This window comes from Prenolepis imparis, unplaced genomic scaffold (assembly GCF_030444845.1).
Source record: "Prenolepis imparis isolate NDT839.2.m4 unplaced genomic scaffold, iyPreImpa1.0 SCAF_9, whole genome shotgun sequence".
NCBI lineage: Eukaryota > Metazoa > Arthropoda > Insecta > Hymenoptera > Formicidae > Prenolepis > Prenolepis imparis.
Genome location: NW_028141167.1, coordinates 443,161 through 471,154, shown reverse-complemented (window position 1 = coordinate 471,154; position 27,994 = coordinate 443,161). Strand labels below are relative to the sequence as shown.

Genomic DNA, 27,994 nt, shown 5'->3' with positions numbered 1-27,994 from the left:
GCAATCGACCTGACCTGTCGCAGAGTCCGCTAGGAGCGTGATGGACGTTCATCAGGTAGCCGGCGAGGAGCACGGCAACTTCTACTCCGGCGAGCTGCTGAGACGGAAGAGCGAGGGCAGCGATACCCTACCCGTTTCGCGAGTCACCGCGGCGGCGGTTGCGTCTTCCTCATTGCTGATGCCGAGTCGGAGTGGCGTGACGCGTAATCGCCGAGTATCCTTCGACAACGCACCGGATTCCACTACCAACGGCAGCTCGGCCATGGACAAGGTGGTGCGCTGCCGCAACAACAAGTGCGGCAATTCGACCACCCTGGCGGAGGCGAGGAGGACCTACAAGAGCTGCCACAACTGCACCTGCCTCTACTGTTCGCGCGAATGTCGACGCGCTCACTGGCAACGTCATCGCAGGACCTGTCTTCATTCGCGAGCCGGCAGTCTCTGCCGGCAGGTCCTGTCCTCGGCGAAGGAGGATCCGGCTACTTTGAAACACATCTCCGCCCTTGCCCGACGGGGTCACGACGCTCACGGCCGCGGCGCGGTCAAGTGCTTCTTCTCGAGCCCCGAGGCGGCCGAGCGCTTCATCGGCAACGGCTTCGCCGACCTTGGCGAGCCCACCTACGTGCGCTGGCCGGATTTACTGCCCGGCGAGATGGGTGCCGAGCTCTACGCCGAACTGATGCGCCTCTGCAAGACGTACAATCCGGAGGCGCGACTGGTGCTTTACGTAGCGGTATGCGTGGTAAGCGAGGTGCCGACCAGCGGGGCTGTTAGGTGGGAACGGCAACTGGTATCGCGATGCGCCAAGATCAGACTCGACGGTGCGACGAAGCAGCACGCTTCCTCGTCCTCGGCGTCACCGCAGGCCAGGAGACAGCAGACGCCCGCGTCGCCTTGTAATATCACTCGGGAGATGGACTCGCCGGAAACCTTAGTACTGACATCGTTACCCGGAAACAATGGTCAGAACACGCCACGGAGAGCCCGCGAAATCAGTTTCACCAACATCCAGCGGCAGCTTAGGCTCAGAGGGGTTTCCTTGAGAAGACACTTTCCCCAGGTCTACCGGAAGCTCTGTTCCTACGTGGATGGATCGGTGGATAAATTCGCTCCGGTCACCATCTATCCCAGGGATCAGGCGTCCGGCAAGAGCTTCATGTGCATCATCATGTTGGACGCGGAGCCTGAACGTTTACAATTATTGCCCACGGATTCGTCCAGGGTCAGGACGGTGGATATTAGCGTGGAGCAAGAGTGAAGATCGTATCCGTTTTCGTATTCAAAAGATGGGGACTCAAAAATGCTCGAGAACAAGATACGCCGCTCGGAATTTTCTTCAAATTCTTCTCAACTGGGAGACGTTGTTATCTCTTGTTCGGGATGAAAACCAGGAGTACAAGAATGAATAAGATTACATCTGGATGAATCGAAAATGTTGGAAATTTCAAGAGACGTCGCTCAGGATTTTCCTCAGGTACGGGAAGGAGATTAAAAAAGAGGTATCGCGATCGCTGTCGATGGACTTATTCAGATTGAAGACGACTTTAGTAAGGCAAATTCAGATGATACGAAAATCTAAAGGATATATCTTAATTTAATCGGACATCTTTCGAATGTTTATATTATCTGGAAAGATTGTATCTAGATAGAAGCACAAATGAGAATGTTAACAAAAGTCTCAAATGAATCTAGTAAAGCTTGACATTTAATGTCAGCTTGCGCAGATTCGCATACATACATACACACACAAAGACTGTTTCTATCTTTTCTTCTAGAGAAAAAAAAAAAAAAGATCGAACGCGAAGAAAACGAAACTCGTCGCTCTATTCATATGTTCACCTTCTTTTGCGACACTCTATATCTATATATCTCGCGATCGTGTTAAGGCAACCCTTTCAAAAGTTCTCGATTTGGCCGTTGCTGTGTGAGATGTTTATCAATTGTTCATCGAGGATGCAGGATCGTTATCGACCCTTTAATCCTTCACGTCTCATCACGTAATTAATTCCCTCTTCAAGTATTAGAATAATAAAATATTCTTATATTCTAATTATATAATTATATTTACGTAAGTTATGTGAACATCATACAATTCGAAGGAATAATAGTGCACATTTATTATGCAAATTTTATTTGATAAGAAATTCTCAATCTAATTTATTACAATAACGATACAATTATTCGAATTAATGTGTTATTTTTTTTGGCGATTTTCTTTTAACGAGAGGATTGAAAAGGTCGACGATGATTTCTCGAGTTCTCGACGAATGGAACGGAAAGTAATATTTAGAGTACGTTGTTGTGTCTTTGTTCAACTTTGCATCGTTTAAATTTTATCGTATAAATATATATATGTATATATATTATATATGTGTGAAGACAAAGGACACAATTTTTTCTCAGCGAATATACTTACGATAATCGAATGAAATTTCGCTTTAGGTCCCACGTGTTATAACACGCAAACCGATTAAAATTGTGTAATATAAAAATTTAAGAGAAAAAAATATTTCGAAAAATATATCGAAATTTTTAACATTTGTTTGCAAATATCAATTTGCTAAGAGAGAATATATTTGTCTTACTTTTCATCTCATGATATATATTAATATAATTCTCGCATCTCGTTATTTAATCGGATTAATTTAATAATGTATAAATATAATTGTGAAATTCTTTTCACCTATGTAATTCTTCAAATGAATGGAAAAGGGAGACGCAAGTATATCATCCGCCTCTATGACATTGTGCCAAATGAGAAAAAAAAACGTGATTAATTCGCGCATATTACGGAGAACAAATTTTCGAAATACTTGTGTAATGCAGGGGACATTGTCGCCTTTGGATATGATCTCAATTTATTATCTCGAAAGAGAGAACGCGCATAATTTCGGCTAAAAAAAGGCTTTTCCAAGGATCAACGAATCCCCCCGATTTATTAATAGTAAGTATAGCTTAAGTAGAGTTGCATAACGAAATGACATTACAAAAAAAAGGCTGATCTCTTTCTAATAGAAAAGGAGGGCGATTGATAATGGTGCCAACGATAACGTCTCGAGACTCACTCATCACTTTGTAGTGAGATATACAAATAAAAGTATACTAAAAAGGAGAACTTGCAAACCGGAAAGTTTCCATCGAGAAAAAGTATCGCAGCGTCATCGAGCGACAATTAATCGAGCAATCGATATGCTTTCGTAATTTTAATTGAATAGATAATTAATGGGAGCATCGCTTACCGAGAAAAACGGATGGATTTCTTACGTTAGTTGATGGAATCGATATCGTCGACACAATGCAATTTTTAAGGAGAGACGAGACGGTAAATGAACGAACGAAATCGAACCAAAGAGGAAGCATCGCAGTGCCAATAATAAAATGCCACGGATATTTCTACACTCAACGAGGAATATGCTGGTTCTCGCTGCAGACGATCCAGGATTAAACCTTACGACGATGAGATTCATATTTCGTATATGCACACACGATCACGATGGTCCTCATTAAGATTATTGATTTCGATTAATCGCATTCCTTTGTATGTATAGCGAGAGTATAAAGTTATTACATCTCGACGCGTTCACTCGATCGTTCACTCATCCGTTACATGGTTACATTATATATCAAGCTTGCGACCAATGTTGATCCTTCGTTTACGTTTGTACATAGCGCTCTTAAGGGAATATATTTAGGAAATGAATTAGAGGCATATATATGTATATACATATATATAAATATAAATATATATATATATATGTATATGTATATATGTATATGAGAGCAATTTTACTAGCACGAGAGGAAGAGATTTAAAGGATCGATCAAAATTCGCGAGTAGGTGGCTTATTCGGAGATCAGTCCTCGTTATATCCTCGATAGTTCCTTTTTCCTATCTCTATTACGAGGACGATCACTGCGATTTCATTATATACAAGTTGTATGATAAAGAGTATATATTGATTTCGGCGCTTTACGATACACCTTGTACCTCTATAAATATATATTTATATATCCACACATTCCGCTCTATAAAAGTATATAACGAACAGTGAGGGAACGTCGGTCGGAGAAGGAAAAAAAACTTAATCCTTGTTACATTAAGAATATATACAGTGTGTTTGTAGAAGAAACTGTATCTATTTCTAGAAAGTTTATTATAAAGAAGCTATGCGTGTTATCAAAAATTTTACGTTAGTTAGTTATGATATAGAGCTTGCAGAATTGACAAAAATATGCCCGGAATATTTTTCATCTGTAAAAAACACTTTCTCGATTGATTAGTATTAAATATTTACTACTCAACTCTGGAAAATTTCTGTAAAAGATGAATAATATTTAAGTTTGCGGAAATAGATGGAGATTGGGCACTCCGACCGATAAAACGAGAAAGCTGTTGCTCTCGACAAATAATTTAGGAGAATGATAAAGAAACGCGAAAAAGATGAAAATTAAGCGACTCAAATCGATCGAACGAGCAATCAGCCCGCACATAGTCACTCTAAAGTCTTAAGATATCGTTTCAACGTCTATATTTATCGGTGCTATCAAAATGTGCTACCATTGTTTTCGCATCTGTGTATGTCTCGATTTTTCAAATAAAATGTTAATTTTATTACACAGGCCCATCCCAGTGTAATTGTCCTCTCACCGAACCACCGAAAAGATATATCGTCGTAATAAATTTCTATAAAAATAATAATACATTGAAAGGCCACTATTCATGTGAAGATAAATAAATTGCGTAGATAAGAGAATAAAAACATTCAGTAAGCTTTCTGAAAATATAATATAAAAATAAATTCGATCTATATTCCTTATCAGAAATAAATTTGTTAAAGAGATTTACGAAACCTTTTTGATTTATTTGGCTCTGTACAGATTTGCTACAAATTTATTATTGTTAATAATACCATCGTATATTTGTAACGGTGTGGGTAAAATGATGCTCGCGTACATCCTGGATGGATCTTTCCCGATTCATCGAGCCGAGACTATCCTCGTCTTCTATCATCTTTCTTTTTTTTCTTCTCGGGCTAGATCGACCATTTATCGACTACATTTCGAGCACACTTTGTTTTACATAAGCTTTGGAATACCCGTGGACACATAGGTACAACGGCTTTACAATAATTTATAGGAAAGCGCGATTGAGACGAGTGGTGACAGCTACACTTATTTCATTCATATAAATGCACGATATCGAGAAGCTTACATTCCAAAAGAGAATCCCGTTTTACATCCACTTTCCATCTTCTTCTTCTTCTTCTTCTTCTTCTTAGAAAAAACTTCCGATAAATACTGCGTCGTAAATTGGCGAGATAGCTAAGAATATTCTTTACGTCTAGTGTTCTTACGTCTAATTTCGATCTGCACTGCGCGTGTATTTATTTCCAGATGCGCCAATATTTCCATATAAAACTAATAAGTGTATTTCGAAAGAATGCGCTGTGTGGATATGGTCCACAATTTAAATAAAAAGAAAATACTGAAGGAGCTATCATCTTTAAAGGAATTATTGGTGCATCTCGTGTATATAATGTTATACAAATAAAAAACAGATATCTCTCTAACACGAGAAAAGTATACAATACATCCAGAAAGTTGAACAAAATCATCCATTGATTATTTTTGTAAGTATAATAGCGTGTTCATAAAATGTCTTTGGCTATTAGGAAGTTGATACAGGTGGAATAATATTTGATTATTTCTAAGTTTCGAAAATTGATATTGATTAATAGAAATAATCCGATTTGATTAGTCTACAATAAAATTACGATTTCGTATAAATTCTCTCTTTATGATTTTGTTCACACATTTCAAATAAATTAAACTTGAGCTTGAATCGTCAGGCAGTTCACTTTTCACCTCAGCGCGAGCCTCGTATGTAGAAATTGATTATTATTACATAGCTTGTAGCTTCCATCTTATAGATTCGCGTAAATGTACACACATCGTTGCCATATATATTTCGTCTTTACGTAATATATTTTATACACAATCGAAACGTTAAATATAATTACAATTACGCGGCTTGAGTCAATTAAATTGACGCGACGAGAAAAAAGTAAAGTGACCTAAAAATCAAAAGGTAACCGCTAAACACGTAAAAATTTACACGTATTAATTTTATAAAAAGGAAAAAAACGCGTATATATGTATATAAAACACAAAATTGACTTTTACTGAATTTTCTGAGAAAAACTCAAAATTGACTATTAGAGGTTTTCTAAGAAAACTTACATTATAATGCCAGAGAATTTCTGGATTTGTCTAGTTTTTTTGTTTGCAAGCAAATCTTTTTCGAATGTCCACGTACCTGGTCCAACAGAATCGCTCGCTTCATTTTCGCGTTACTTATAGAAAATTCGTAGTATAATAGTACATACAAGAAAATTTACAGACCTTATTCTCGAGAGAAATCTGGGGAGGGGGAGGGATTAGCGGAGAAAGAACGCTCTCCTTTCCCGTCACCGCACCGTGAGATTTCGCGACAATCTTAATAATCAATATTTTTTTATACATATAATATTATATATAATATATATATATATATCTGTTTATATATACGTATGTATATCGTCTTATCTAGAGTCGTCGTCGTCGTCGTCGTCGTCGTCATCGTCGTGCTTCGCCAACATCGATGCAAAATAAATCACAATCGTATATTTCTTCCTCCCCGTTACCCTCCGATTGGCAACTGTGCTCCTGCGTCATTAGCAACATATATATTATATATGCTGCACATATATATTTTTTTCTCCTGCCTTTTTTTCGTCATCGAGTTAATGAATACGCTAAAAAATATTAATCCCTTCTCGCGCGTTTAGACGTATCGTCCTATATTTAACGGAGTATTTTGGTTTCTCGACACTATGTGGTTTCCACGCAGAGGATGCAACAAAAGTAGTCACCTCGTTTGAATATTCAAAAACAAAAATTTTCTTTTTCTTTAAAAAAAAAAAAAAAAAAATTTTTTTTTGTAAATATGATTGTCATATATTTATATGCGTCTAAAATTATATATATTTATAGTACAACAGTGTGTGCTTAAAAAAAAACACAAATAAATGCAGAAATAAAAAAGATTCGACATATTCAAAACGATGCGATTACTCTTGCATTACTACAGTTCTATCTGCGCCACAGTATGGAAGATCGTGACTCGGAAACGCAAAGAAGGATAAAAGTTCCCAAGATGCACTTTCGTGAATACGAAACATACTTCGAAATTAAGAAGTTTATCTTATAGTCTCGCTCGAAAGTGCGTCCTAACGCCTGCATCTTTTGGTTTAACTCGACTTATCGATAATGTACATACGCATTAACGCGGAGCGCTCGTCTATGGGGTAAATAGAGATGCTTATATATTATTATTACTATTATCGTTATTATCATTATTATTATTATTATTATTACATGTGTGTATGTGTGAGTATGACCGTCGCGTGTATCGTCGTATCCTCGTCGTTATGGAATGTGCCGGGAAGGAAGTCGCTCTATTCGGGGAGCCACGACTTCGGCAAGTCGATGTCATTTTCTCCGTGCGCGTATTTCGACAGCTTGAACGCCTCGCGCAATACGATTGCGCGCGAGCAGAATTATGTGCCAATTTAATAAATACTACATACTAATGAATAGATATATGTATTAATAATTGATATATTAATAAAATATATTAATTTATTTAGTTCGATATTTTTTTATTTTATACAACTTCTGCAAGTTTGTGGAGAAATTTTTGTATCTTTGATCGATGAATTTTTATACAGTAATGTACGATTAATAATAATATATTATAATTAATAATAATATATTATAAAACTAATAATATACCTTATTAATATTCAATATTAATATCTCTAAATTCTTTTTTGAGTTGACTACAGAGAAATATACGACAGATATTTTATTTCAAAGTGTACAGTTTCAAAGAAACGCGGCGTTCAAGCTGTCGATTGTTTTTCTTCAGGATTTCCTTGTTTATTCAAGATTTTATATCCTGATTAAACAGCATCTACGAATTCTGCTATTAACTAGTGCGTGAACTTGTATGCTCTTGCAAGCTCACGAGTTCCCATTCGAAACTCGAATCGCGATTCGGCGAAAGCTATACGTTCGCGATTAAATTGGCCGCAATTGGCGCATCCTCAAGAACGTCCTAAGGACAGAGTGATTAAACTAAACAGTGCTATTGCTATGTCGATTGGTTGGCTCGCCAGTCGATTCAATATTGCAGATTGACTCGTAAGACTTAGAAAAATGATGTCATGGCTGACAATTCCATGAAATCGTCAAATGAAAATTTTTTTTTGAGAACTTTTTTTCTAAAAATTTAAATTCTTTCCAAAGTGAATATTTTTTAGTAAATTGTTCTCAATGTAAAAGATAAACCAATAATCAAATGTAACGTAAATGTCTCTTGAATTTTTCTCGTATCGATAACGCGAGAAAAGAAGCGAACTAAAATGTATATATTGCTTTTGTTTGTTCAATGAACGATAAATAAATTAGTCCATATAAGATTCTACATTACAACCGCCTCCTCTGTGCCAAATGATCTCTATTGAGAGGATTGTGCAGAATTGTACTCTAACTTAGAATTTCTCGGTCTACAATTCTGAGGGCTATTCAAATTCTAAATATACAAATGCGTATTTAAAACGTGTGAGCGTTTCGCAGATTCTCAAAAATGAAAAGTAGATTATAAAGATAACAAACGAACCAAACAGAATATCAGCTCGCTACAGCACAACAGGGCACATTAAGATGACGTGTCGAAACGAAAGAATCATCGGCCATTTCTTTAGGAGGCAGTAGCGGCGGCGGCGGCGGAGGGTCACGCCAGATTGCTCTCCTGTTCGCCCCATCCCTCGCTGTCGCACTCGCTCTCCGATGCCGAGTCGCTGTCGCTGAATTCAACGGCAACGCGGCGTGCCAAAATTGATGCGACGTCGTTGAGCGCATTCACGCGCTCCACCTCCTTCTGTTCGTTCTTTTCCACCTTGCGCAGCTTTATTCCTGTAAAGGACGGCGATTGCATTAGACTAGAATAGTATTAATTCTTATGTACAATTTTTACGGAATATTAAATTATACAAATATTTGAAAGCTTATACACGCACCTCTCGTGTGCATGTGTATATTGGATGCTAAAGATTTTTAAGGGGATCTAAAGATATATAAATGTTTTATTCTTAACTGTATCGAAAATCATAAAAATAAGATTACCATCGCGAATCGCCTTGAGCAGATCGTTTCGTGGATCGACCAATGGAATATTCGGATTGACAGGCTTCTTCAATTGACCGTCCACAATGTTCTTTAGAGGCTTCAGCTTCGGCGGATTTGTCGCGATCATTCTCGCAATGTCCCCATTCGTGAGTGGCAACGGCGCCGTTGGACCGTTGAGAACCGGGGGAGGAGGCGGCGGTGGCGGAGGTGGCGGAATGTTGCACGGGGGCGAGATGGGTCTCGGCGGGGTAGGATCCGGAGTAGGTGGAGGCGGCGGAAGATCCTGGGGTGCTGGATCCGTTTCGTCCACGCCCAACTGGCCCGAATGGTTCAGCGGCGTCGGTGTCGAGCGTTGGCTCGGCAGAGGACTGTCTGTCCGACTATCGTTCCTGTTCAGCAAGTGCGACGGTATGGAACCTAGAATATTTATATATTAATAAAGATCGTGCCGTATAAGCTCTGAATTAATCATTATTATTTTTAAAGTATTATTTAAAGAATCAAGAACTTGCTTCTTCAAATACAATTACTGCGACAAATTAAGAATGATTGAATTGACATACCGTTCATAGAAGGAGGAGACATGGTTTCTCCTGGCGGTGGGGGCGGCGGCGGTAGAGTGTCTCTACCGGTGCTCATGGATCTTCCCCTAGTCGGAGTGTTGTTGGCGGATGCCACTGTGGGCGTGGAGTTGCTGGAAGCGTTGCTTGGCGGCGCCGGTGGCGGCTGCGACGGTCGCGATCTGCCGCCTCGGCTCGGAGTGCTCTGACCGCCGGGACTCTGATACGTTTCGCTGCCGGCCGGCACCTGACCCGGAGCGTAATGCGATCCGTAGTTCTCATCGTAGCCCTGAGCTATGTAGTTCGTTGCCCTGCAGCGAGAAAACGAATGATTATTGTACAAAAAGAAGCTACAAATTATTATTATTATTATTTTATAAAATTATTAGTTGTATTATTGTTAGCTTCATTATCGCGATATTTTCACCTGTAGTCGGCAGACGGCGGGCTGTAGAGATGTTGCTCTTCCGGGGGGTAGCTTCGCCGCAGCTCGATACTGTTAGGCCTGGGCGGCCTAGGATCCGTCAACACCATTCCCAGTAGCGTGTCATCGCCGGGCTGCACATTGTGCGGCGCCCTATACTGCACCGTCTGCGTAGGCATGATGTACTCGCCGTGACCGACGGCCAGTTGTCGTTGCCGTTCCCTCGTATTGTGCGGCTGTCTTACACGCTTCTTGTGTCTGCCGCCGCCACCTCCGCCGCCACCCTCATTCCGAGGCCTATGCGGCTGTTTTGCGGAAAAAAGAATGCAATTTTTAAAATGCGTAACGCGAAAGAGACAACGATCAAGGTGCATCGCATGTTAAGTCAAGCACAATCGGTTTAAAGTCAAGAACGTCCCGACGATTGATCCAGCGACTGTTTTAATGTTATCTCAGCGAATTTGGATTGAGTTGGAATTTATCGGAGCGTAAATGTCATCCTCTCATTTGTCGTTTAGCCAAATTAGAATTTACTGGATCAATAGTTAAATAGGATATATAAATATATATATGTATATATATATACACACACATATATATATATATATATATATGTAGGAAATAAAAGTGAAGAGAAAAACCTTGTAAAGATGAATAACTAATAAATTGCAACTCTTGAAATTTTTCATTCTTGAATTCTATTATCATGAAAAAGAAAAAAAAATATTCGTTTCCTGCAACAATTTTATTTCCTACAATGTAACAAACATGACAAGATGGAGATGATATATTCCTGAAATGAACGATGAGACGATATTGAAATTATGGAGATACCGGTGTCGGTCGAAGATGAGTCAGTGGATGATGAGTATATAACGCAGTTCTATATAAATACATTCAAAACTTGCATAAAACTGGCAAAAAACGGCATTACATAAGTGATCCACAAAGTGACGGTAGGTATAAGAAACTTGTTTCGAGTTTTCAGAAAAAAGAAAAAACACAACTCAATTTACAGTGGAAGTGGAAGGTGGGTTCGAGTCAGGATGGAAGGCCCTGCGTAGATGGAATTTTTGCCTTCTTCCTTGTTGCTTTCGTCATCTAAAAGATCGACGAATTTAGACTTGAACAAAGGAAGTCTATTGGCTATTCGATCTACGCAAAGTGATACGATCGCCATTGAGAAAATGTGGCTCTATTAACTACAGAGAACTTCGAGAAAGCGAGCATCTAGCGTCAATCTCTATATCAGCGCGCAAAAAGATCGGTTAATGAAAGAAAAACCACAGAGAGGGTGATTATATGCGATGAGAATGGAATGCTTGGTGTGGCGATCAATTCGCTGACTGAGATTACTGTTGTCGGATGTTTCGTAAGAGGGTAAGAAGAGATTAAAAAGAGACTACAAAGATCCAAACCATCGACTTGCCTCTCTGAACGGTTCGGCATATTCAGACTCGCTCTACAACGAACGGGATAGTAATTCAATAGTTAGAATCGCAGTATTAGACACGTTAAGAAACTAGTTTGGTCTACGAGCTCGCGCGCACCTCGACAATTTTCAAAAATTAGACTCGACTAAATGTAACTTGCGTGTATTCTCTATATCATTAGTTTAGATTCGGAGAAAAAATTCGCGATAATATAAATATTATAAATAATACAATAATTATCGAGGTGCGCTTTTGAAATATATTATTACGCAAAGATTCTTACCTTTTTCCCTCGATCGTGCAGCTTCTTTTCCGTGTCTTTGAGCATCTCCTGACTCCACAGGTCGAAAAAGTAATTCGGATCGGTATAAAACTTCAAGCCATCCTTGCCATCCTCTCTGAAAACAATAGAGAGTTCAATTATTTTCACAAGTCAAACCTATTTATATCAATGAAAATTAAACAACGCTAATTACCTGTAAACATTAAGCTTATCCAGAGGCGGCGGCGTATCGCATTGATGATAGGTCTCCAGCATCGCCGTCGGCATCGTGTCTCTGGAGACGACTTGTTGATCGAACACCACGGAACTCTTGAAGGCTTTTCTCATGTGTATATCTTGCAACGAGACTGCGTAAAAAAAAAAATCAAGAGACCTTATTAATATCTTCTTCATCTAATTCTTCGCAATTTTCTGCGACTTTGGAGTTTTCTTTCTAACTGATCGATATCTCGCGTACCTTCCTCAACGTTACTATCTAGCTGGGTGACCTTGACAGCCAAACGATCTATCCTAGCCTGAAGAGAATTGGCTCGATCGCTCAATCCGTGCGCCTCCCTCGCCAGCTCGCCGAATAGATCCTCGGCGTGCCTCGACAGACTCGACAGTTGTCTGATAGTGTTGGCCAAGGTGCCGTTAGTGGCTGCCTCGAGCTCCGACGGCAGCGGGAAGTCCTCGGGGATGGTGCCCCGTGCCACATGCACGGGTTCTACTAGTCGTTTCGGAAGCGGCATCTTGCCGGCTGCTCGTTCCTCCTGCTCCCTCCTCTTTGCGGTAACTCACTCACCGCTCTCTCGAGACCTGAAATCATCCCCAGAATTATCAGTTAGGTCAGATTTTCGCAACTTTACGTTTCTTCGTTGTAACGTTTTTCTTATGACAATGTTGAAAATTTGGTCGAAATCAATCGATGCTACTAATAAAAGTAATATACATTATGTCATAATTTTATCATAAATGAAATGAAATCTTGTTACTTGGTTTGATAAAAGTTGCATATACAATCGTTTAGAAGCTGATTCTAGAATATCATGTAAGAAATATTATTTAGAAAAATTGTAATTAAACTTTTTATTAGTAGTGTCTCGATTAGAGTTTCAAAACAATTTATGCTTAACAATAATATATATATGCTTCAAACGTATTTGAGAATAATCGAATGACGCTCCATTTTCTAGCGCAAATTTGCTTAAAACGTGATTTATTCGCGAGTAGCATTTGAAGAGTGCTCGACCAGTGTGAACCACTCGTGGTAGCTTAAAATCGTCCGCTTCCGAAGAGGGCCGTTAACGAGATGAATATTTGATTCACCCGAGGACATCCCTTTGATCCAACCCTTGTTACATCCATAGCGACAAGAGGGAGACAAATGGAAGAGGGGGATAGAATCGAGCGAAAGAAATTGCGAATCTCGCGGATTCAGCTATTATTTATACATTCGTATGAACTCGTTTAATTCAAAGTCTTGTAAGCTCGCGAGATATCTCATCGCTCGCTGCCTCTTATCTTCTTAAGCGCCGCTTGTTTCACTTTCCGCAAGTTTTAAAACAGGCGTGCACGCACGCACGCAACGGTAAACACCATTGCATTACGCAATTGCTAACGTCATACGTGATAACGATAACATCTTATCGCTCACGGTTGACTGCCACTAGCAAAGACGGCGTTATCAGTAATCGGTATATCTAAAATTAAAGTTGGTTTACTTCTTCAAGTTCTTACGAGCAGTTATTACAAACGTGAGCTCTCAATGCGCGGAGTCGCCTGTGAATTTGCAAGCAGATGACGTCACGGTTACATTAATAGAATCGTAGAATTGCATTTATTTCAACTATTTAAAATTTATTGATTTTTTCAAAGAAAAATGAAGAGAGAACGTGAGACTTATTTATTATATTTAATATACATTATTATTATATATATTTAATTATCTTATAAAAGTATAAAGATTCTTATGTACAATTATGTTATATAATTGCTTATTTATAATATATCCCCGGCTTTGTAAAAAAAGAGAGTTCAACAGGCTTTGCTTTAAAGTTAATTAAACAATACGGCGGACAAATACGTCAATAGCGATTGTCAACAAACAAACATCGTTTGACTTATCGAGGGTCAATGATACGACCGTGACCGAACGTAACGACTCCGATGGCGACGACAACCAAGTCGACGACGTGCGTAAACGCTATTGTGTCTCCTAATTAGCAATTAGCCGCTGCGAAGCGTGCAAATGGAGCTGCTCTATACGGGATATTGCACCTGCGAAGAGAACCATGAAAAGCCTCCGACATGGCTAATAATATCTGTCGAAGGTATTGTGTGTATATGAAAACACCTATTCTCTATTCCGCATCTCGTTATCGCTTCCCGTTAAACTCTCTTTTATTATTCTTTAAATTATTACACCCTGCTTGAATTTAACATTTTTCCTTTTTACATTTCGTTCGACGTTATTATCAATTATCCTTTATTATATTCTTAAATGGATATATTATGAATATAATCGTTTGTAATAAAAATCACACGCTGCACGTCATCTTGAAACCCCATCACTTAAAGAAGAATAATAATGATTTAAATCCATATATGTTGATAAATTCGCTTCATAAAATTTTTGACAATTTACCAAATTTATCTACAATATAGTATATAATAATCGTCCGTACAAAAATTATATAATTATATTATGCTTCTCGCAACAAACGATGAGAAAATCTTGTTGGACACAACTCGATATGGCTACCAGAATCCTTTTGCCATAACGATATACATTTTATTAAACTGCTGCGCAAAATCGAACTGTCATTTAGTCATTGAACCAGTCAGCGAATAATGAACGATTCATTTCGCGGCCGTTGAATATCGAGAGCACGAGGGCATAAAATTGCATAACGAATGTGCAAGTGTTGCGAACTGTTATATCGAGATAATATTTCACGAGAAAGGTAATAACTATCGTTTCCGACTATTATTTGATATAGAAATTCGCGCGACGATATAGAAAATCTGTCTCTATAACTGTTAACAAGATGCAATTGCAATTAGCAAGAATTTATATGTTTTCCAACGAGTAATTAGAAAGCTGCAATTATCTCTGTCTCTGCCAGAGGCATATGTATTAATTTAATTTATATTATTTCAAATTTATTATTAATTTATTTAATATATATATAAATTATATTATTTCAACTTTATTTTGATAATGTTGTGTATATCAGTACTGATCATATATCTCTTAAGAATCAATATTTTATTTCCACATTATTTCGCTACCAATATCTGAAAAAAATATATTGATATGTAAATGTCTTTTTTTAAAATGCTCTATTTTTCGCGAATGCAAGTCAATGCTTTGATATTCGGAGGTTAATAAGCATATTTGAAGCATTCGTGCTAACAGGATTCGTGCCCAGCGAGCTCTTTGTGAATGAAAACCGCAGACACGTTGCCGCATGCAGCGGGCTTGCATAAGGTAAGCAGTATCCTGAGATACCTTTCAGTCTGTGAAAGGTCACCACTACGCTACAGCGCTCGCTACTACTACCACCCCGTTTGGCGTAAGTAGAAATCGGAAAGACTTAATCTTTGCACTCTCTGCAACGTGTTTGTCGATCGTTGCATCTATTTCAGGCTGTATTGGATTGCAATGATTGCATCGGTAGCGACACTGATTGCGATTCTGCCAAGTGTAGATTACACACGCGTTTCGATAAACAAATCCATTATTTCGCATGAGATTTTTATATAAAAAATAATTTAATTTTACCGAGAATTTTATTTTTAATTCAATTTTATATATGTGTATTTAAAATTTAATAAATTTCGTAAATTGGAAAAATCGTATAACGACAATGAGATAATATCCTAATATTAAAGATCTTAATTTTCAAAAGGGATTCATATTTTCAAAGGTGTTTATCTTGATAGACCAACTTGATGCAAGTATATATATTCGCGATATAATCGAAGGCGACAGAAGGCTTAATAATATTTAATATGGCTCGAATTGTTAAATCTCTTTGAAATTTGCAGGACGGTGCTGGTAAACGTAGAATGACAATGACTACAACGTCGTGCTGTTTCCACTGATTATTCACGCTTGTTCGCGGTTGCATTCTGGTGCGCACGTGCGACTGGGCGAGCAGAGAATGCACATGTCGACCATATGGTCACGCATAAAACGTATGCAAGAAATACAAGGTTACTACCCCTTACGCACCAAATTGACGCGATTTTGTCACTTTAATAAAAATTTCTTTTCATTATCTGTACTTTTTGCACGTGCGCAAGAAATTTATTTTTCTTTTAAACAATTTATATTTATAAAATTAAATTTTCTCCCTCTCTCAAAAATTTTATCGAAAACAATAAACGATATTTGATTTGAAAAGAATTTTATCGAGTTATAAAAATAAATACAAATTACATAAAAATTAATATAAAAAAATTGGAGTATTAAATTGATTTTTACTACTTCTTATCGTACAAAGTATAAGTTATTTATTTCGTCGCATCGTAAAATATCGCATGGCGTGAAATGGTCTGCGGGAGATATCTGCGCCGACATTCTAACCATTCGTTTAGTGCGCTTCTCACAGGGAAGAAGCGCATACCGAGACGCATTAGAATCGAGACGTTATCGAGTCGATTGAACGGTGCAATCCGACTAGACATTATCGTTGACAACAAAGAGTCTATGCTAATGTCGCGACGTGCAACGATTTCGCAATCGCAGACATGTGCATCTAGAAGAATTCCGTCTTCCCCGCGAAATGTTATTCCTCGCCTCTCGAGATAATATTGAAGTCGTAATTTTCTTTTAATATAAAATGGAAATTTTACCGTTTCTTTATTAATAAAAACAAAACGCGTCAGAATTAATATAAACGAAAATTTATTTTAATATCGGAGATTTAATTCAACTATAATTTTTTTATAATTATTTATAAAAACAGATTTAGAATGTTGGAGAATTTGTTCATATATATGCGTATATTTTTTTTTACAAAATAAAATTTTCAATCGACGCAAAAATAATTGCCATTGAACGTGGGCGAATTATTAACCGCGTTTGGCTAATTAAAGCGCGAAAGCTTATAGCTAGAAGAAACGATAGAAGAGAAAGATAGAAAGAGAGAGAGAGAGTATTGTATTCGGGTCACTGATAAGGGAAGGATGTGAGTCGTTGGGGAGCCGTTAACGACAGGTTGAATAAATTATATCGACGTTTATGCGTTACGGGAGCAACGTGCTGAAAAGCTGTGTGATGCTGCTCTCACAGATTGCCTGGCCGAGATATTTATATCCTGCCTGCTGTGTATGTGTACCACTACCAATACTATCATCTTGTATTTTGTATACAAGCGTATAAAGTCGATAGAGGTACAGCGATCATCAAACTTGCACGCTTACGATATTGCGACAAAAATATTTACTCGATATTCACTCGATAAATATGCTAACATATTTCCTATGATATATTGTATAAACAAAACTTGATTGCAGGTTTTTTCTTCGTTGAAATAATGTTGTCGACGAACGTGGCTGCTGCAGAAACCAAGGATTTTTCTACCTCAATTTCAAGGGTCAAGAAAGAATTTTCAAATTCAATTAATCTAATTTATTATTTAAAGTTACCTTGAATATTTTTGATGAAAACATGGCGTTTAACTAATTACGCAGTTAAATTAGAAATCCGTGGATATAGTAAGTCTGTCGCGTGCAACCGTGAATGATTGCATTTTCGCCGTTCGTTCACAATTATTTTTACGACAGGTGAAACCAGCTACGTTGAAGTGGATTAGTCCGACTCTTTATCGCGAAACACGTTTGGGGCCACTTTTTTCGCTCGAGTTAAATCTAACTAGGCCTGAAGCCGCGCTCGATTTAACGCACGAAGAAAAAGCTCGAGAAGGCACGTGGGCATCCTTAAAAAGGTGCTCATTCCTCATTAGCGTTTACGTCGTTTGAGAAAACAAAATGTTGGTATGCCACTGAACAAGTTCTCTCTCGTTTTTATTCGTTTTCCTTGTATATCTACTCGTTACAGTATATCAGTTACAATAAAATCTATTTACTGTTATTTTACTTCTCGTAAGAACGAATAAGGAGAAATCGAGATTTTCTCGGTTTTCGATCTTTGCTTTCAAAATTTCTTAATTTTACAAGTTATAGATCGTATAATAGAGATTTTTAAAATCTTGTAAGCAAATCCTTCTTGTACATTTTTATTTTCAAGACTCTCCGATTTCAATTTCAAAAATGTCTACATTTATAATTATCAGAAGGGAAAGATGCTACATCCAAAATGAATAGAATTAATGTTGTATACAAATTACAGTGTAATGATTGCAGTGTGTCCTACATAGGCCAAACAAAAAGACATTTAAGTACCAGAATAAAAGAGCATCAGAACAATATTAAAAAACATGTGTCGAGCCATTCTGTCATTTCTTAGCAAGCATAGGACAGATTGTAATCATGATTTTCGTTGGCTTGATCCATGTATATCTTACATACAGAGAAAAACACGCGAAAGAGAGAGATTGCTGAAATGTTTTACATAAAAAGGCAAACAAATAAAATTAATTTACAAACAGACACTGACAGTCTTAGTTCAGTCTATGATAAGGTCATTAGAATGGCTTAAAAACACTCGTGTCTCTATCGCTGTTTTAATCAGTATGTGACTAGATGTCCTAATGACATGTAAAGAATTTAATTTTGTAAAATTAGTATTTGTGACTTATGAATTATTAACAAGTATTATATGTGGTTTTTCGTGAATGTATAATTTTTGCGTCGCTAATTGATTTATATATATTTTTGTAGCACTTGAAAAGGACCAAAATTATGGTCGAAACGTAGTGTTTTTTAATTAATAAAGGAACATCTGCAACTTAAGCCAGTTATTGGTCGAAAATAAGAATTTTATATATATTTTTTATTTTTATTCTCACTGGCGATTAAATATTAATTCTCATCATATAATTATTAGGATCATAAAAATTCACAAATTAAAAAAATGAGAAATTACAGAGGATTTTTAAGTTTAATTTCTCCATCTGCGATATATTACAATTGTTCGACGACAAGAATAAGCAGTTTCAGTCTAGGCTTTTTGCCCGGTAAAACCGAGACTCCTCGAAACGACTGACGAGAGACGGGCTCGCTTCATATGCCTGTCCTCGTCGACTTTAGACGGCTTGATCAATATTGCGCGAAGACACGGCGGACACCAGGAAGAATCGGTTCGTTTGCCGTCGACGATTAGCTCGCGATTGGCTCGCGAATCTCGATCTTTCTAGCGCGCCTCGAATTTCACGCTCTCGATAACGCGCTCTCGACATACCTCGCCCGTTCGTCGAGTGAAAGCAGATGATTTATACGGGCTGCTCCAAAATACCGACAAGGAAAAAACGCGACTTTTTCCCCTTTCTCTATTTCTTTTTAAATTTGTTAAATGTTTTAAAAATAAATATCTCTTACCGATTGGTGAGAAACCAGACATTTTGCGGCTACAAACGTTAAAACAACGCGACGCCCCCTTCCTCCCACGTTCATCGAAATAAAGATCACCCTGAAGATATTTTCGTCGACCCTCGTCCCGAGTCAAGTCAGCAGGAACGAGTATCGGGGCGCAATGCGTCAGTTCCTTCGATACTATAGGACTACAACAACCCCTCGATATAATACAAGGGGTGACGTCATACTCTCCATGTTTGCTACATTCCGTAAATATAATTCGCCGTTTTGGAGTCGGGTAACTTCAATTATGAATGCAAAACTGATATATCAAGGAACTATAAAATTGATGAAAAACAATCAAGCTAGGAAGTGAATTTTTTAATTTAGGAGCTGCAAGTATGGAGTTAAAAAATCTGATAAAAATTCACAATTAAAGATAAAACATATATAATGGAATCTATTATAAAAGATGAAAAATTTAAAATTTATATCAAACTACGAATCTAAACACAAGGATGTACGGATTTAAATATCTGCGATGCCGAGATAAACTAAGCAGATGTAAAACGTCTCTCGAATACCCACTCGATGCACTTCCGGTTGCTCTCTTATACGTATTTCTGTCACATGCGATATCGTAAAGTGCGCCGTGCGCTGGAAATTGATGTGTTCGATCGAGGCAATCGAATGTCGGGAACCGGTTAGTTAACCTTGTTTCGAAAGAATATTTTAAAAGTAAAAAGCACGTAGGAGAGGCAAGATACTTGTTCATTGAGTATATGGCAATGCTGCTATTATTACATCCGCAAAGACTAGCCTCGCGATTTGTGTTAGCCCTGTAATCCTCGAGAGTCAGCGGTTAATCCTCAAACTTTTCACAGCCATAGAATATAATAACTAATTTATCGTACTTCAAACTTTTAATTAATATCATCAAATATACAAAGTTTCACGGACCCTAATCCTCCATTCTCTGATACTACATTTTGATACCACAGGTCTCCTCTAGTAATTATTTTCTCGATAATATAATAAATTCATTTAAAAATAATTTAGCATTTGCGTAGAATTTTTGATTTTATGATCGATTTTTCTTCAGCTTTATATAGATTCTGGAAATTTCATAAATTGTTTTACTAATTGTTGATTAATTTAAACTTACTTAAACAGATATAAATTTAAATAAAGTAAATTAAAATTTTCGTGAAAAAGTTGTATACAATTTCTGGAGAGTAACAGTAAAATTTGAACGGAAGAACGGCGATGAAACGGATATACAAGTGCGCGACTAATTGCAAGAAGAGGTTTCAGAGAACGCAAGGACCAGAAGGAGGAAGGCTGTGGAACAAAAAGCTCACGGTGGACAGTGGCAAAGTATCGAGTAACATTCGTCATGGTGAATGCGGAGACGTCGACCTCGGATGCATCCCGGTCGAGAGCTAGTCGCATACGTCCGTGTGTGCGTTTGTGTACGAACGCACACAGATCCGTTTTCAGCGAGAGACGTACATCTCGCACACAGCGAACGGATTTAATCCTCTTTCTTCTAGATATATAGAGGCGGCACTTTTGGCAAATTGAAATGATAAATCGAGAGGAAACGCCAACCCCAGAGACAATGACACTGCAAACGATATTCGTCTCTCTTCTGCGAGAGCGAAAACTCGCAACTCAAAGGGCTGCATCTCAAACTGCACTTGCCATAAAGGTCAGTGCACCGGTACGGAATTAACCTAACCGCAGTATATAGCACTCATAATCGTTTGTTTCCAAAGATTCTTCACAAGTTCGAGCTCTGGACCCGCGCGCATCCGTTTTCGATTAGGCGCGAGAGCTCGATATAGAAAACGCAAGAAACGATTTGTATTTTACGATGAAAAAAGGAAACGTGTCGATATTTATTGTAATTATTGAAAATTTATATTTTAAAAAATATTTGCTACCGTATAATTAACATCGAGATCGAAATTGATTGCAACATCTATAAATTAGCGAGAGAGCGTGCGGATGCGGCGTCATTTCTCTCGGATGGGATACTACTCGTTGATAATGATAAAAAAAAATATAGAATGACGTGGCGTCAGCAAACGCCCACACGCCGAGAGGCGAGAAAATCGAAACTTTATTGAATCGCGCCCGTTTCACCCTCGAACTCTTCCGCAATCTGCTTTAAAGTAATTAAGTCCTCGCGTTAATTATGATCTTAATGGGACGGGGATCTCCAGACCTCGCGATTTTGAAATATTCCCAACTCTTAGAATAATAATATTAAAAATAATTTATCTTTACATTATAATTTGATTATCATATAATTTTATTGTAATTTTATTGTAATTTTGTAAAATCTTTATTTTATACAGTTTTTGTTTTTGTATAAGACAATTATTTATAAATAATTACTAATACTGATTATTAGCATTGACTTTTTTTATCGAGCTCTTGTTTTATGTGACACAAATCCGAATCACAAAAAGACCTAATAAAAAATGAGCCCTCGGAAAATGTTCTACGATTTACATATAGGCCTTAATTTTTGAATTCAAAGTTTAAACTTTTTTCAAACGTTTTTTTAGCAAATTTTCGTTTTAATATTTTTTGACAGAAATCTGCTGATTAAAGCGTTAATATGCTAATTAATTTTTAATATAATTTGTTATAAAAGTTAAAATAATATGTTTTAAATAATATGTTGTTATTCTTTAAACTCGATTAATATTTTTGACAGTTATCAGCTGATTTCTGTCAAAAAAATTATTCGATTTTAAAGTATTATATAACATATTAGTAACAACATTATTATTTTAATTTTTATAACATATTTATTTTAAAATTTAATTAGCAAATTAACACTTAATAAGCCGATTTTTCAAAAAAATATTATTCGAGTTTAAATGAACTTTATATTATCTTTTTAAAAATATTCTTTTTAATATAGAATTGAAGAATGGGGCGCGCGTAGCGCGCCTTTGTGTGTTGTTCTAGTATCGTAAATAGTGCAATCCTCTTTTTACGGACACGTTTCCGCATCATTATCGATTAGCTCGTGATGTTCTCGCGAGCTAAACTAATGTTTTGACTGTAAAAATATTTGTTCCGATTGCAGGAAAGAATGCAATCTACGCATCACAAACAAAAGCCCCGAATAAATATAAAAATAAATACATAAATTAAAAATTAAAACAGACCGTTCAAAATAGATAATTAAACTTTCTAAAAATGTTTCGTGTATTTTCGAAAAAAAAAAAATATATATTTTTATGACGGATACATTAAATTTAATCGAGATGAGAGAATTGCAGATAAAACGTTTTATTTTAAAATAAAATTATATAGGACCGATATATGAGAGATTCTTTTTTAATATTTTAAAATATTCACATTAATCAGATATCCGAATTAAAATATGATGAGTTTTTAATAATAATATAAAATAAAGTCAACGAATGCAGCGGTTAGTTTAGCTTGTTGGTTCTTAGCCTAGTTTTCACAAATACACGGATTCTCTTATAAAGCTTAATTGTGTAAGTCTTCACGCAACATGGATTAAACCGCAACAAGATTGAAGAGTACGAGATTTACAAGAGAATCATCTTGCAATCGAGTGGTTTCCTGAGAGAGATAAGAAACTTTCATTTTCTTGCGCATTTACCTCTTCGAAGGATAAGTTTAAAATCTTCATTAAGATATTAATGAACGGAAAGAAGATTAGCTTTGTATTGTTCTTAAAATCCATAGAACAAGTTTCAGTCATATTTTTATACATCGATACATATATCTATCGAAATCCTTTCTTAAAAAAAAAAAAATGCAGAATTATTTTGCTGTTTCATCGATAACAAAATGTAATTTTAGATGATAAAAAGACTGATACGATAACAAAAAAAAAATATGACAAAGAAAACTCAAGCTACAGATGCACTTAGCTAAATGCTAGTGATGCTCCAGATGCATTCATGAAAAATGCAGATTACACGGTAGCATGTTACTCGAAAGCGTTGAACTTGCAGAAAATGTACGCATGTAAGCGGCTTGTTGTAATAAACTAACCATAAGTCGTCTGCCATTCACGGCTTAAAACCGGATCAATGACGATATTATCTGAATAATTCCCATAAACGGCCGATGACAACGCGTGAAATTGAGTCGCTGAATGAAGTCCGAAGGGAATGAATCTCTTCGTCTTCACTCGAGCGTTATATAGTATCGATGCACTTATTAATGAAGCTACATCGAATCAGATTCGGAGATCTATATAGATTGGAGATATAGATGGGAAAATTAAATTTAAATGTGCTGTAATAATAATAATAGAGAAACTTGTATTCACATTGGAAATTTTAGAGTAAGATGAATCGGTAACTAACATAAAATGATATACCAGAGATTGACAATTTTGATTTCTTTAATCGAATTTTGAATAAAAGAAGTTTTAATTTTTGCGAACGAGTTCTCCCACGAGTCTCTCTGTTTAGGAATATTAACCTGGATAATGGCGATGTTGTACTTGTATGGGTTTGGAGCCGTATACGACTGAAAATGTAAACGGCAACCCAGTTTTCCTGATGTTCGCGTGGTCGCGGAAACGCGGTCAGGTATATTATTGCGCGTAGGACTGCATCGTGCATCTGTCTGCGTAAGTAAGAGAAGAGTTGAGTTTCTGGCAATTTTCCTAGGCAAGGGGGGCAAAGACACCGACGGTATTTCTCTCCGCGTTAACTCTGCGATTTCCCACGACCCTCGTCGAACCGTGAGCATAAGGCTTAAGGCCACCATAAAGGCTGTGCTATCGATTTTGCATCGCGCTTCTTTTTCCGTCACGCCGCGAGAGAGTCCACGAAGCTTCTTGAGCTCGCTTGGGCACCAAATGGCGTATTTAAAATATCCATCGCGATATACTTTCGCTTCGTGTAAACACAATATTTTCAAGCTAATGTTTATTCCTGTACTTTAATCAAATTCTAATACTTAAATTCTATTAATTATTATGCTCCAAAATTTATGTCAATTATAATACACATAATATATGTATATATTTCTTCTTCAAATCATTTTTAAAATACATTGGACGAGAACTTGGAACATACATTTTCCGCACAGAGCTCTGTACGATTGATAAATGAAAGATGATTGGAAACGGCGCGAAACGGCGTAATCGCAGAAGCGAAATGCGCGTGACGAGATTACGAGACTATGACTGGCGTGTCTCGACGCGCAGTTGCATAATTTCTTTACAGAAATTTCGCGAAACGGAATGCGTATTTACGTTGTCAGCACGCGGCCGACCCCGTTCAAGGTAATGCGGCCAGCAGAGAGCCGGAGAGAGAACGGCAATATATACTATTGTATTTTATATAGGGTGTTCCTAAGCAACGCGTCAACTTTCTCGCGACCCCATTGCACGCAGCGCGATACAAGGAATAATAATTATTTACCATCACATTTCGCGGATTTCATACAGATAAAAATCGATAAAAATGCTATTATGCTAATGGAGTGATATATTTATAAAAAAAGAAAAATGAGGTGTAATTTTATCACAGTATATTGAAAATTTGCGCGAATCAAGATACTAACGCACACGATTTGTGTCTATTTTCTCGGTTTTTCAGATAAAATTTGGCTCGTAACGTCGTGCAAGGGGGAGATCTACCGAAAGATGATCCAAGATTAGCCGAATAACCGAGAGACGAAGGAGAGGGTCGAGCCTATATGCCGGTTGCATCCTCCCTCAGGCTACATCGGGAATGTCAACAGATAGAGAAAGAGAGTAAATGGGATCCAATTGGGTCACAAAGATCTCGAGACCCGAGTGATAAAAATAGAATAGAGTAAAGTATCAAAACTTCAGAAATTTAGTGAATCCCCGGAAAGTTCAACATTTTTTTTAATTTGTTGTAACTTTAAAATCTTGAAGTTTAACGTCGAAAAAAAATTGACAATTTTGTCAAATTAATTTAAAAGATCTCCTCGAAACTTATCAATCTCAAAAATTGACAAAAAGAAAGGTATCAAGTAACTTTAAATTTTCTGAACTTTAAAACTTAAATTGTGTACTTAAAAATCTAAATTTTTAAATATTTTTCCTTGCTTGAGAAACTATAAAACTCAGCAGCTAGCTAATATCTAAATAATCTAAATCTCGGGAATTGGAAAATACTTGCAACAGCTTTCCATATACTAAGGGGACATTTAAACTTTGATTGTCAAGAATTTAATCATCCCTCCGAGGAACATTCGCCATACGCGTCGAATCGTAAATCCTACTCTTAGATTAGACAAAGAACTCGCGCGTAGACAAAAAAAGAAAAGAGCAAGATGGCTCGATGTGTTAACAGTCATCGATCGATAACGTTACGTATGCACGCATACATATATATGATTGCGTATGTGCACACATACACATGCGCACGACGACCGTGATCTAACGGTTCATTAATAAATTAATGCAGAAAAGGTCAGGCAAGACGATCGCTCTCTTCGAGATCACACTATCGAATACATATACATTGTTTTCACTTTATCTCATGTACAAGATATCCCGCGAACGTTCAATAAGCAATTTCAAGAATCGAGCTTTTATAGGGACACAGAGAGAATTTTCTCTTAGAATTTACCCTGAAAAGTTTTATATTTTATTATGATAGATATTATTATTTTTATTGTGATAAATATTAATCAGAGAAATTCTCATAAAATTCTTTCCATACCATATTGTCTCACGATTATCATGATTTTCAGGGTAAATTCTAAGAGAAAATTCTCTCAGTGGATGTATTTAAGATATTTTAAGAGATTAAAGATTGATAATAATAATTCATCTATAAAAAATATATATATATAATTATCAATTATATTATAGGATAATTCTTGGCGTCGAGATCGGTTGTCTCGAGACACCTTGTATCGAGAGTGCCGTCAACAATTGACGTCTCCATGTTCTCGTTTCATTCGCAAATTATTTCTAAACGATCTCTGCGATTTATATCGCGATACTTGGCACATTCTTTTCAATCCTTTTAATTCACTCTATCGCGAAAAATGCACCTCGGGGCGCTATAATTTCCCACGCTCGAGTTTTTCCCATTTCCCGTTCTCGTACACGCAGTCATGTCACGAGATCACATACACTTTAAAGTTTAAACGATCGAACCTCTGAAATTCTTAAGAAGCAGCCACATAAATCGGATGTGACGACACAGACAAAAAGTGATAAAACTATCGATGAATAAATATTAGTATTTATATAAATATTATTACGTAATAATATTCATATTTTATGTTTAATTATTTACGACTTTTATATCTAATACTCTGCATAAACAATTCACGTTCTTCCCACCGGGTGTCACGCGTGAAACTTATGTCATTCCGGACAAGTGACATCAAGTGACGGAAATGACAGGACTGTCGATGACAAAATCAACGGACGCAAATATTGACTGCTTTACAACTGAATTCAGTTTTCCTTATATTTCGAAATGCCTTGATCTCGACAGAACTGACAGAATGACAAAAAATAAATTATTAATCAATGTAATTATTGTGAGATAAAAAATTAAAGAGTTTGTTGCAGATTGCAAACATGATATTCTGTAAGAGAAGCATTAAAAAAACATTCTTCTCCAAAGTGAAGCTCACACAAATTACAGATTAATCTCATCATTATACTGTATCTTATTACACGGATGTGCGGAGGGTTAATTATTACACGCGATAACGGCAAGGCTCAACAATCGGAGTCGCAATCTCTCTCGCTCTAGCGATGAGAGAGAAAGAGAGGCGTCTCTTCGCCTTCAGAACCGTTTGCTCCGAGAGAAAGAGAGAGAGAGAAAGAGAGAGAGAGAGAGAGAGAGAGAGAGAGAGAGAGAGAGAGAGAGAAGAGAGAGAGAGAGAGAGAGAGAGAGAGAGAGAGATAACTCGTGGGGAGGGCCACCCCCTGCACGGACAGCCGGCGCCCGTGTACTATGCGACGGCCATGTGCCGCCCCCGGAAAACCGCCGCCCATCGAATAACGTCGGCGTCGTCTCCCGATATCGCTACTCGTTATCGAGACTATGTTATCGCGGTCACGCGACAGCAGCGTACGAGAAAGAGCCTATGACTGACAAGACGTGTCGCGGAACAAGAAGCTATTCCGAACTCTCGCTATCCCTGTCATTCCGATAACTCTCTCTTTCTCTCTCTCTCTCTCTCTCTCTCTTTCTCCCTCGCACACATACACTTATATACTCGTTCGACACTCACCATCGCATCCGTCGTACGGCCGTCCGCCGCGTGTCCGCGCATATCCCGGACGGAGGAAAGCCGAGCAGGCGATGGGCAGGGGAGAAAAAAAGGACGAGCGTATCCTCGCCAGGTGACGATGCGACGATCGACGCGTTGGCGACGTCGCCCGACGTCGCGACGACCGAACGGAACGAATAAACGCGAGTCGACTTCACACCCGCGAAGCACAGAAAATGGCGTTACACTGTAGCACGCAGCAGCAGCAACAGCACAGCAGCAACAGCGCGTTCGTACACTCGCCCGCTCGCTCGTTCCTCGCTCGTTGTTGGTTCGCTGGCTCCCTCGCTACGTCGTCGTCGCTCGTCGCTTC

At 37.6% G+C, this 27,994-nt stretch overlaps 2 protein-coding genes across 11 annotated transcripts in view; one reads left to right on the top strand and one right to left on the bottom strand.

Annotated features, from left to right (window-relative positions):
- LOC145940475 (uncharacterized) overlaps positions 1 to 5,274 on the top strand; it is a 48,189-nt gene extending 42,915 nt beyond the window's left edge. For 6 of the 9 annotated variants that reach the window (XM_083045665.1, XM_083045669.1, XM_083045667.1 and 3 more), the window contains one exon: positions 24 to 5,274. In XM_083045665.1, the coding sequence (XP_082901791.1) occupies positions 24 to 1,258 (1,235 nt within the window). In that variant the 3' untranslated portion in view covers positions 1,259 to 5,274. The remainder of the gene's footprint in view (positions 1 to 23) is intronic. The other 3 variants (XR_014426017.1, XM_083045670.1, XM_083045671.1) reach the window with 2 other exon arrangements.
- On the bottom strand, positions 4,842 to 27,994 carry Scar (wiskott-Aldrich syndrome protein family member 3 SCAR). Of its 2 annotated transcripts, XM_083045681.1 has the most exons (9): positions 27,643 to 27,994; positions 12,389 to 12,729; positions 12,125 to 12,278; positions 11,932 to 12,046; positions 11,645 to 11,677; positions 10,219 to 10,520; positions 9,795 to 10,102; positions 9,229 to 9,648; positions 4,842 to 9,018 (listed from the first exon to the last, which is right to left on the bottom strand). In XM_083045681.1, the coding sequence occupies exons 2-9, from the start codon at positions 12,660 to 12,662 to the stop codon at positions 8,837 to 8,839; spliced, it is 1,788 nt and encodes a 595-aa protein (XP_082901807.1). In that variant the 5' UTR covers positions 12,663 to 12,729; positions 27,643 to 27,994; the 3' UTR covers positions 4,842 to 8,836. The 2 variants fall into 2 exon arrangements, with proteins under 2 accessions (XP_082901807.1, XP_082901808.1); XM_083045682.1 differs by lacking the exon at positions 11,645 to 11,677 and having other exon boundaries at positions 27,643 to 27,993.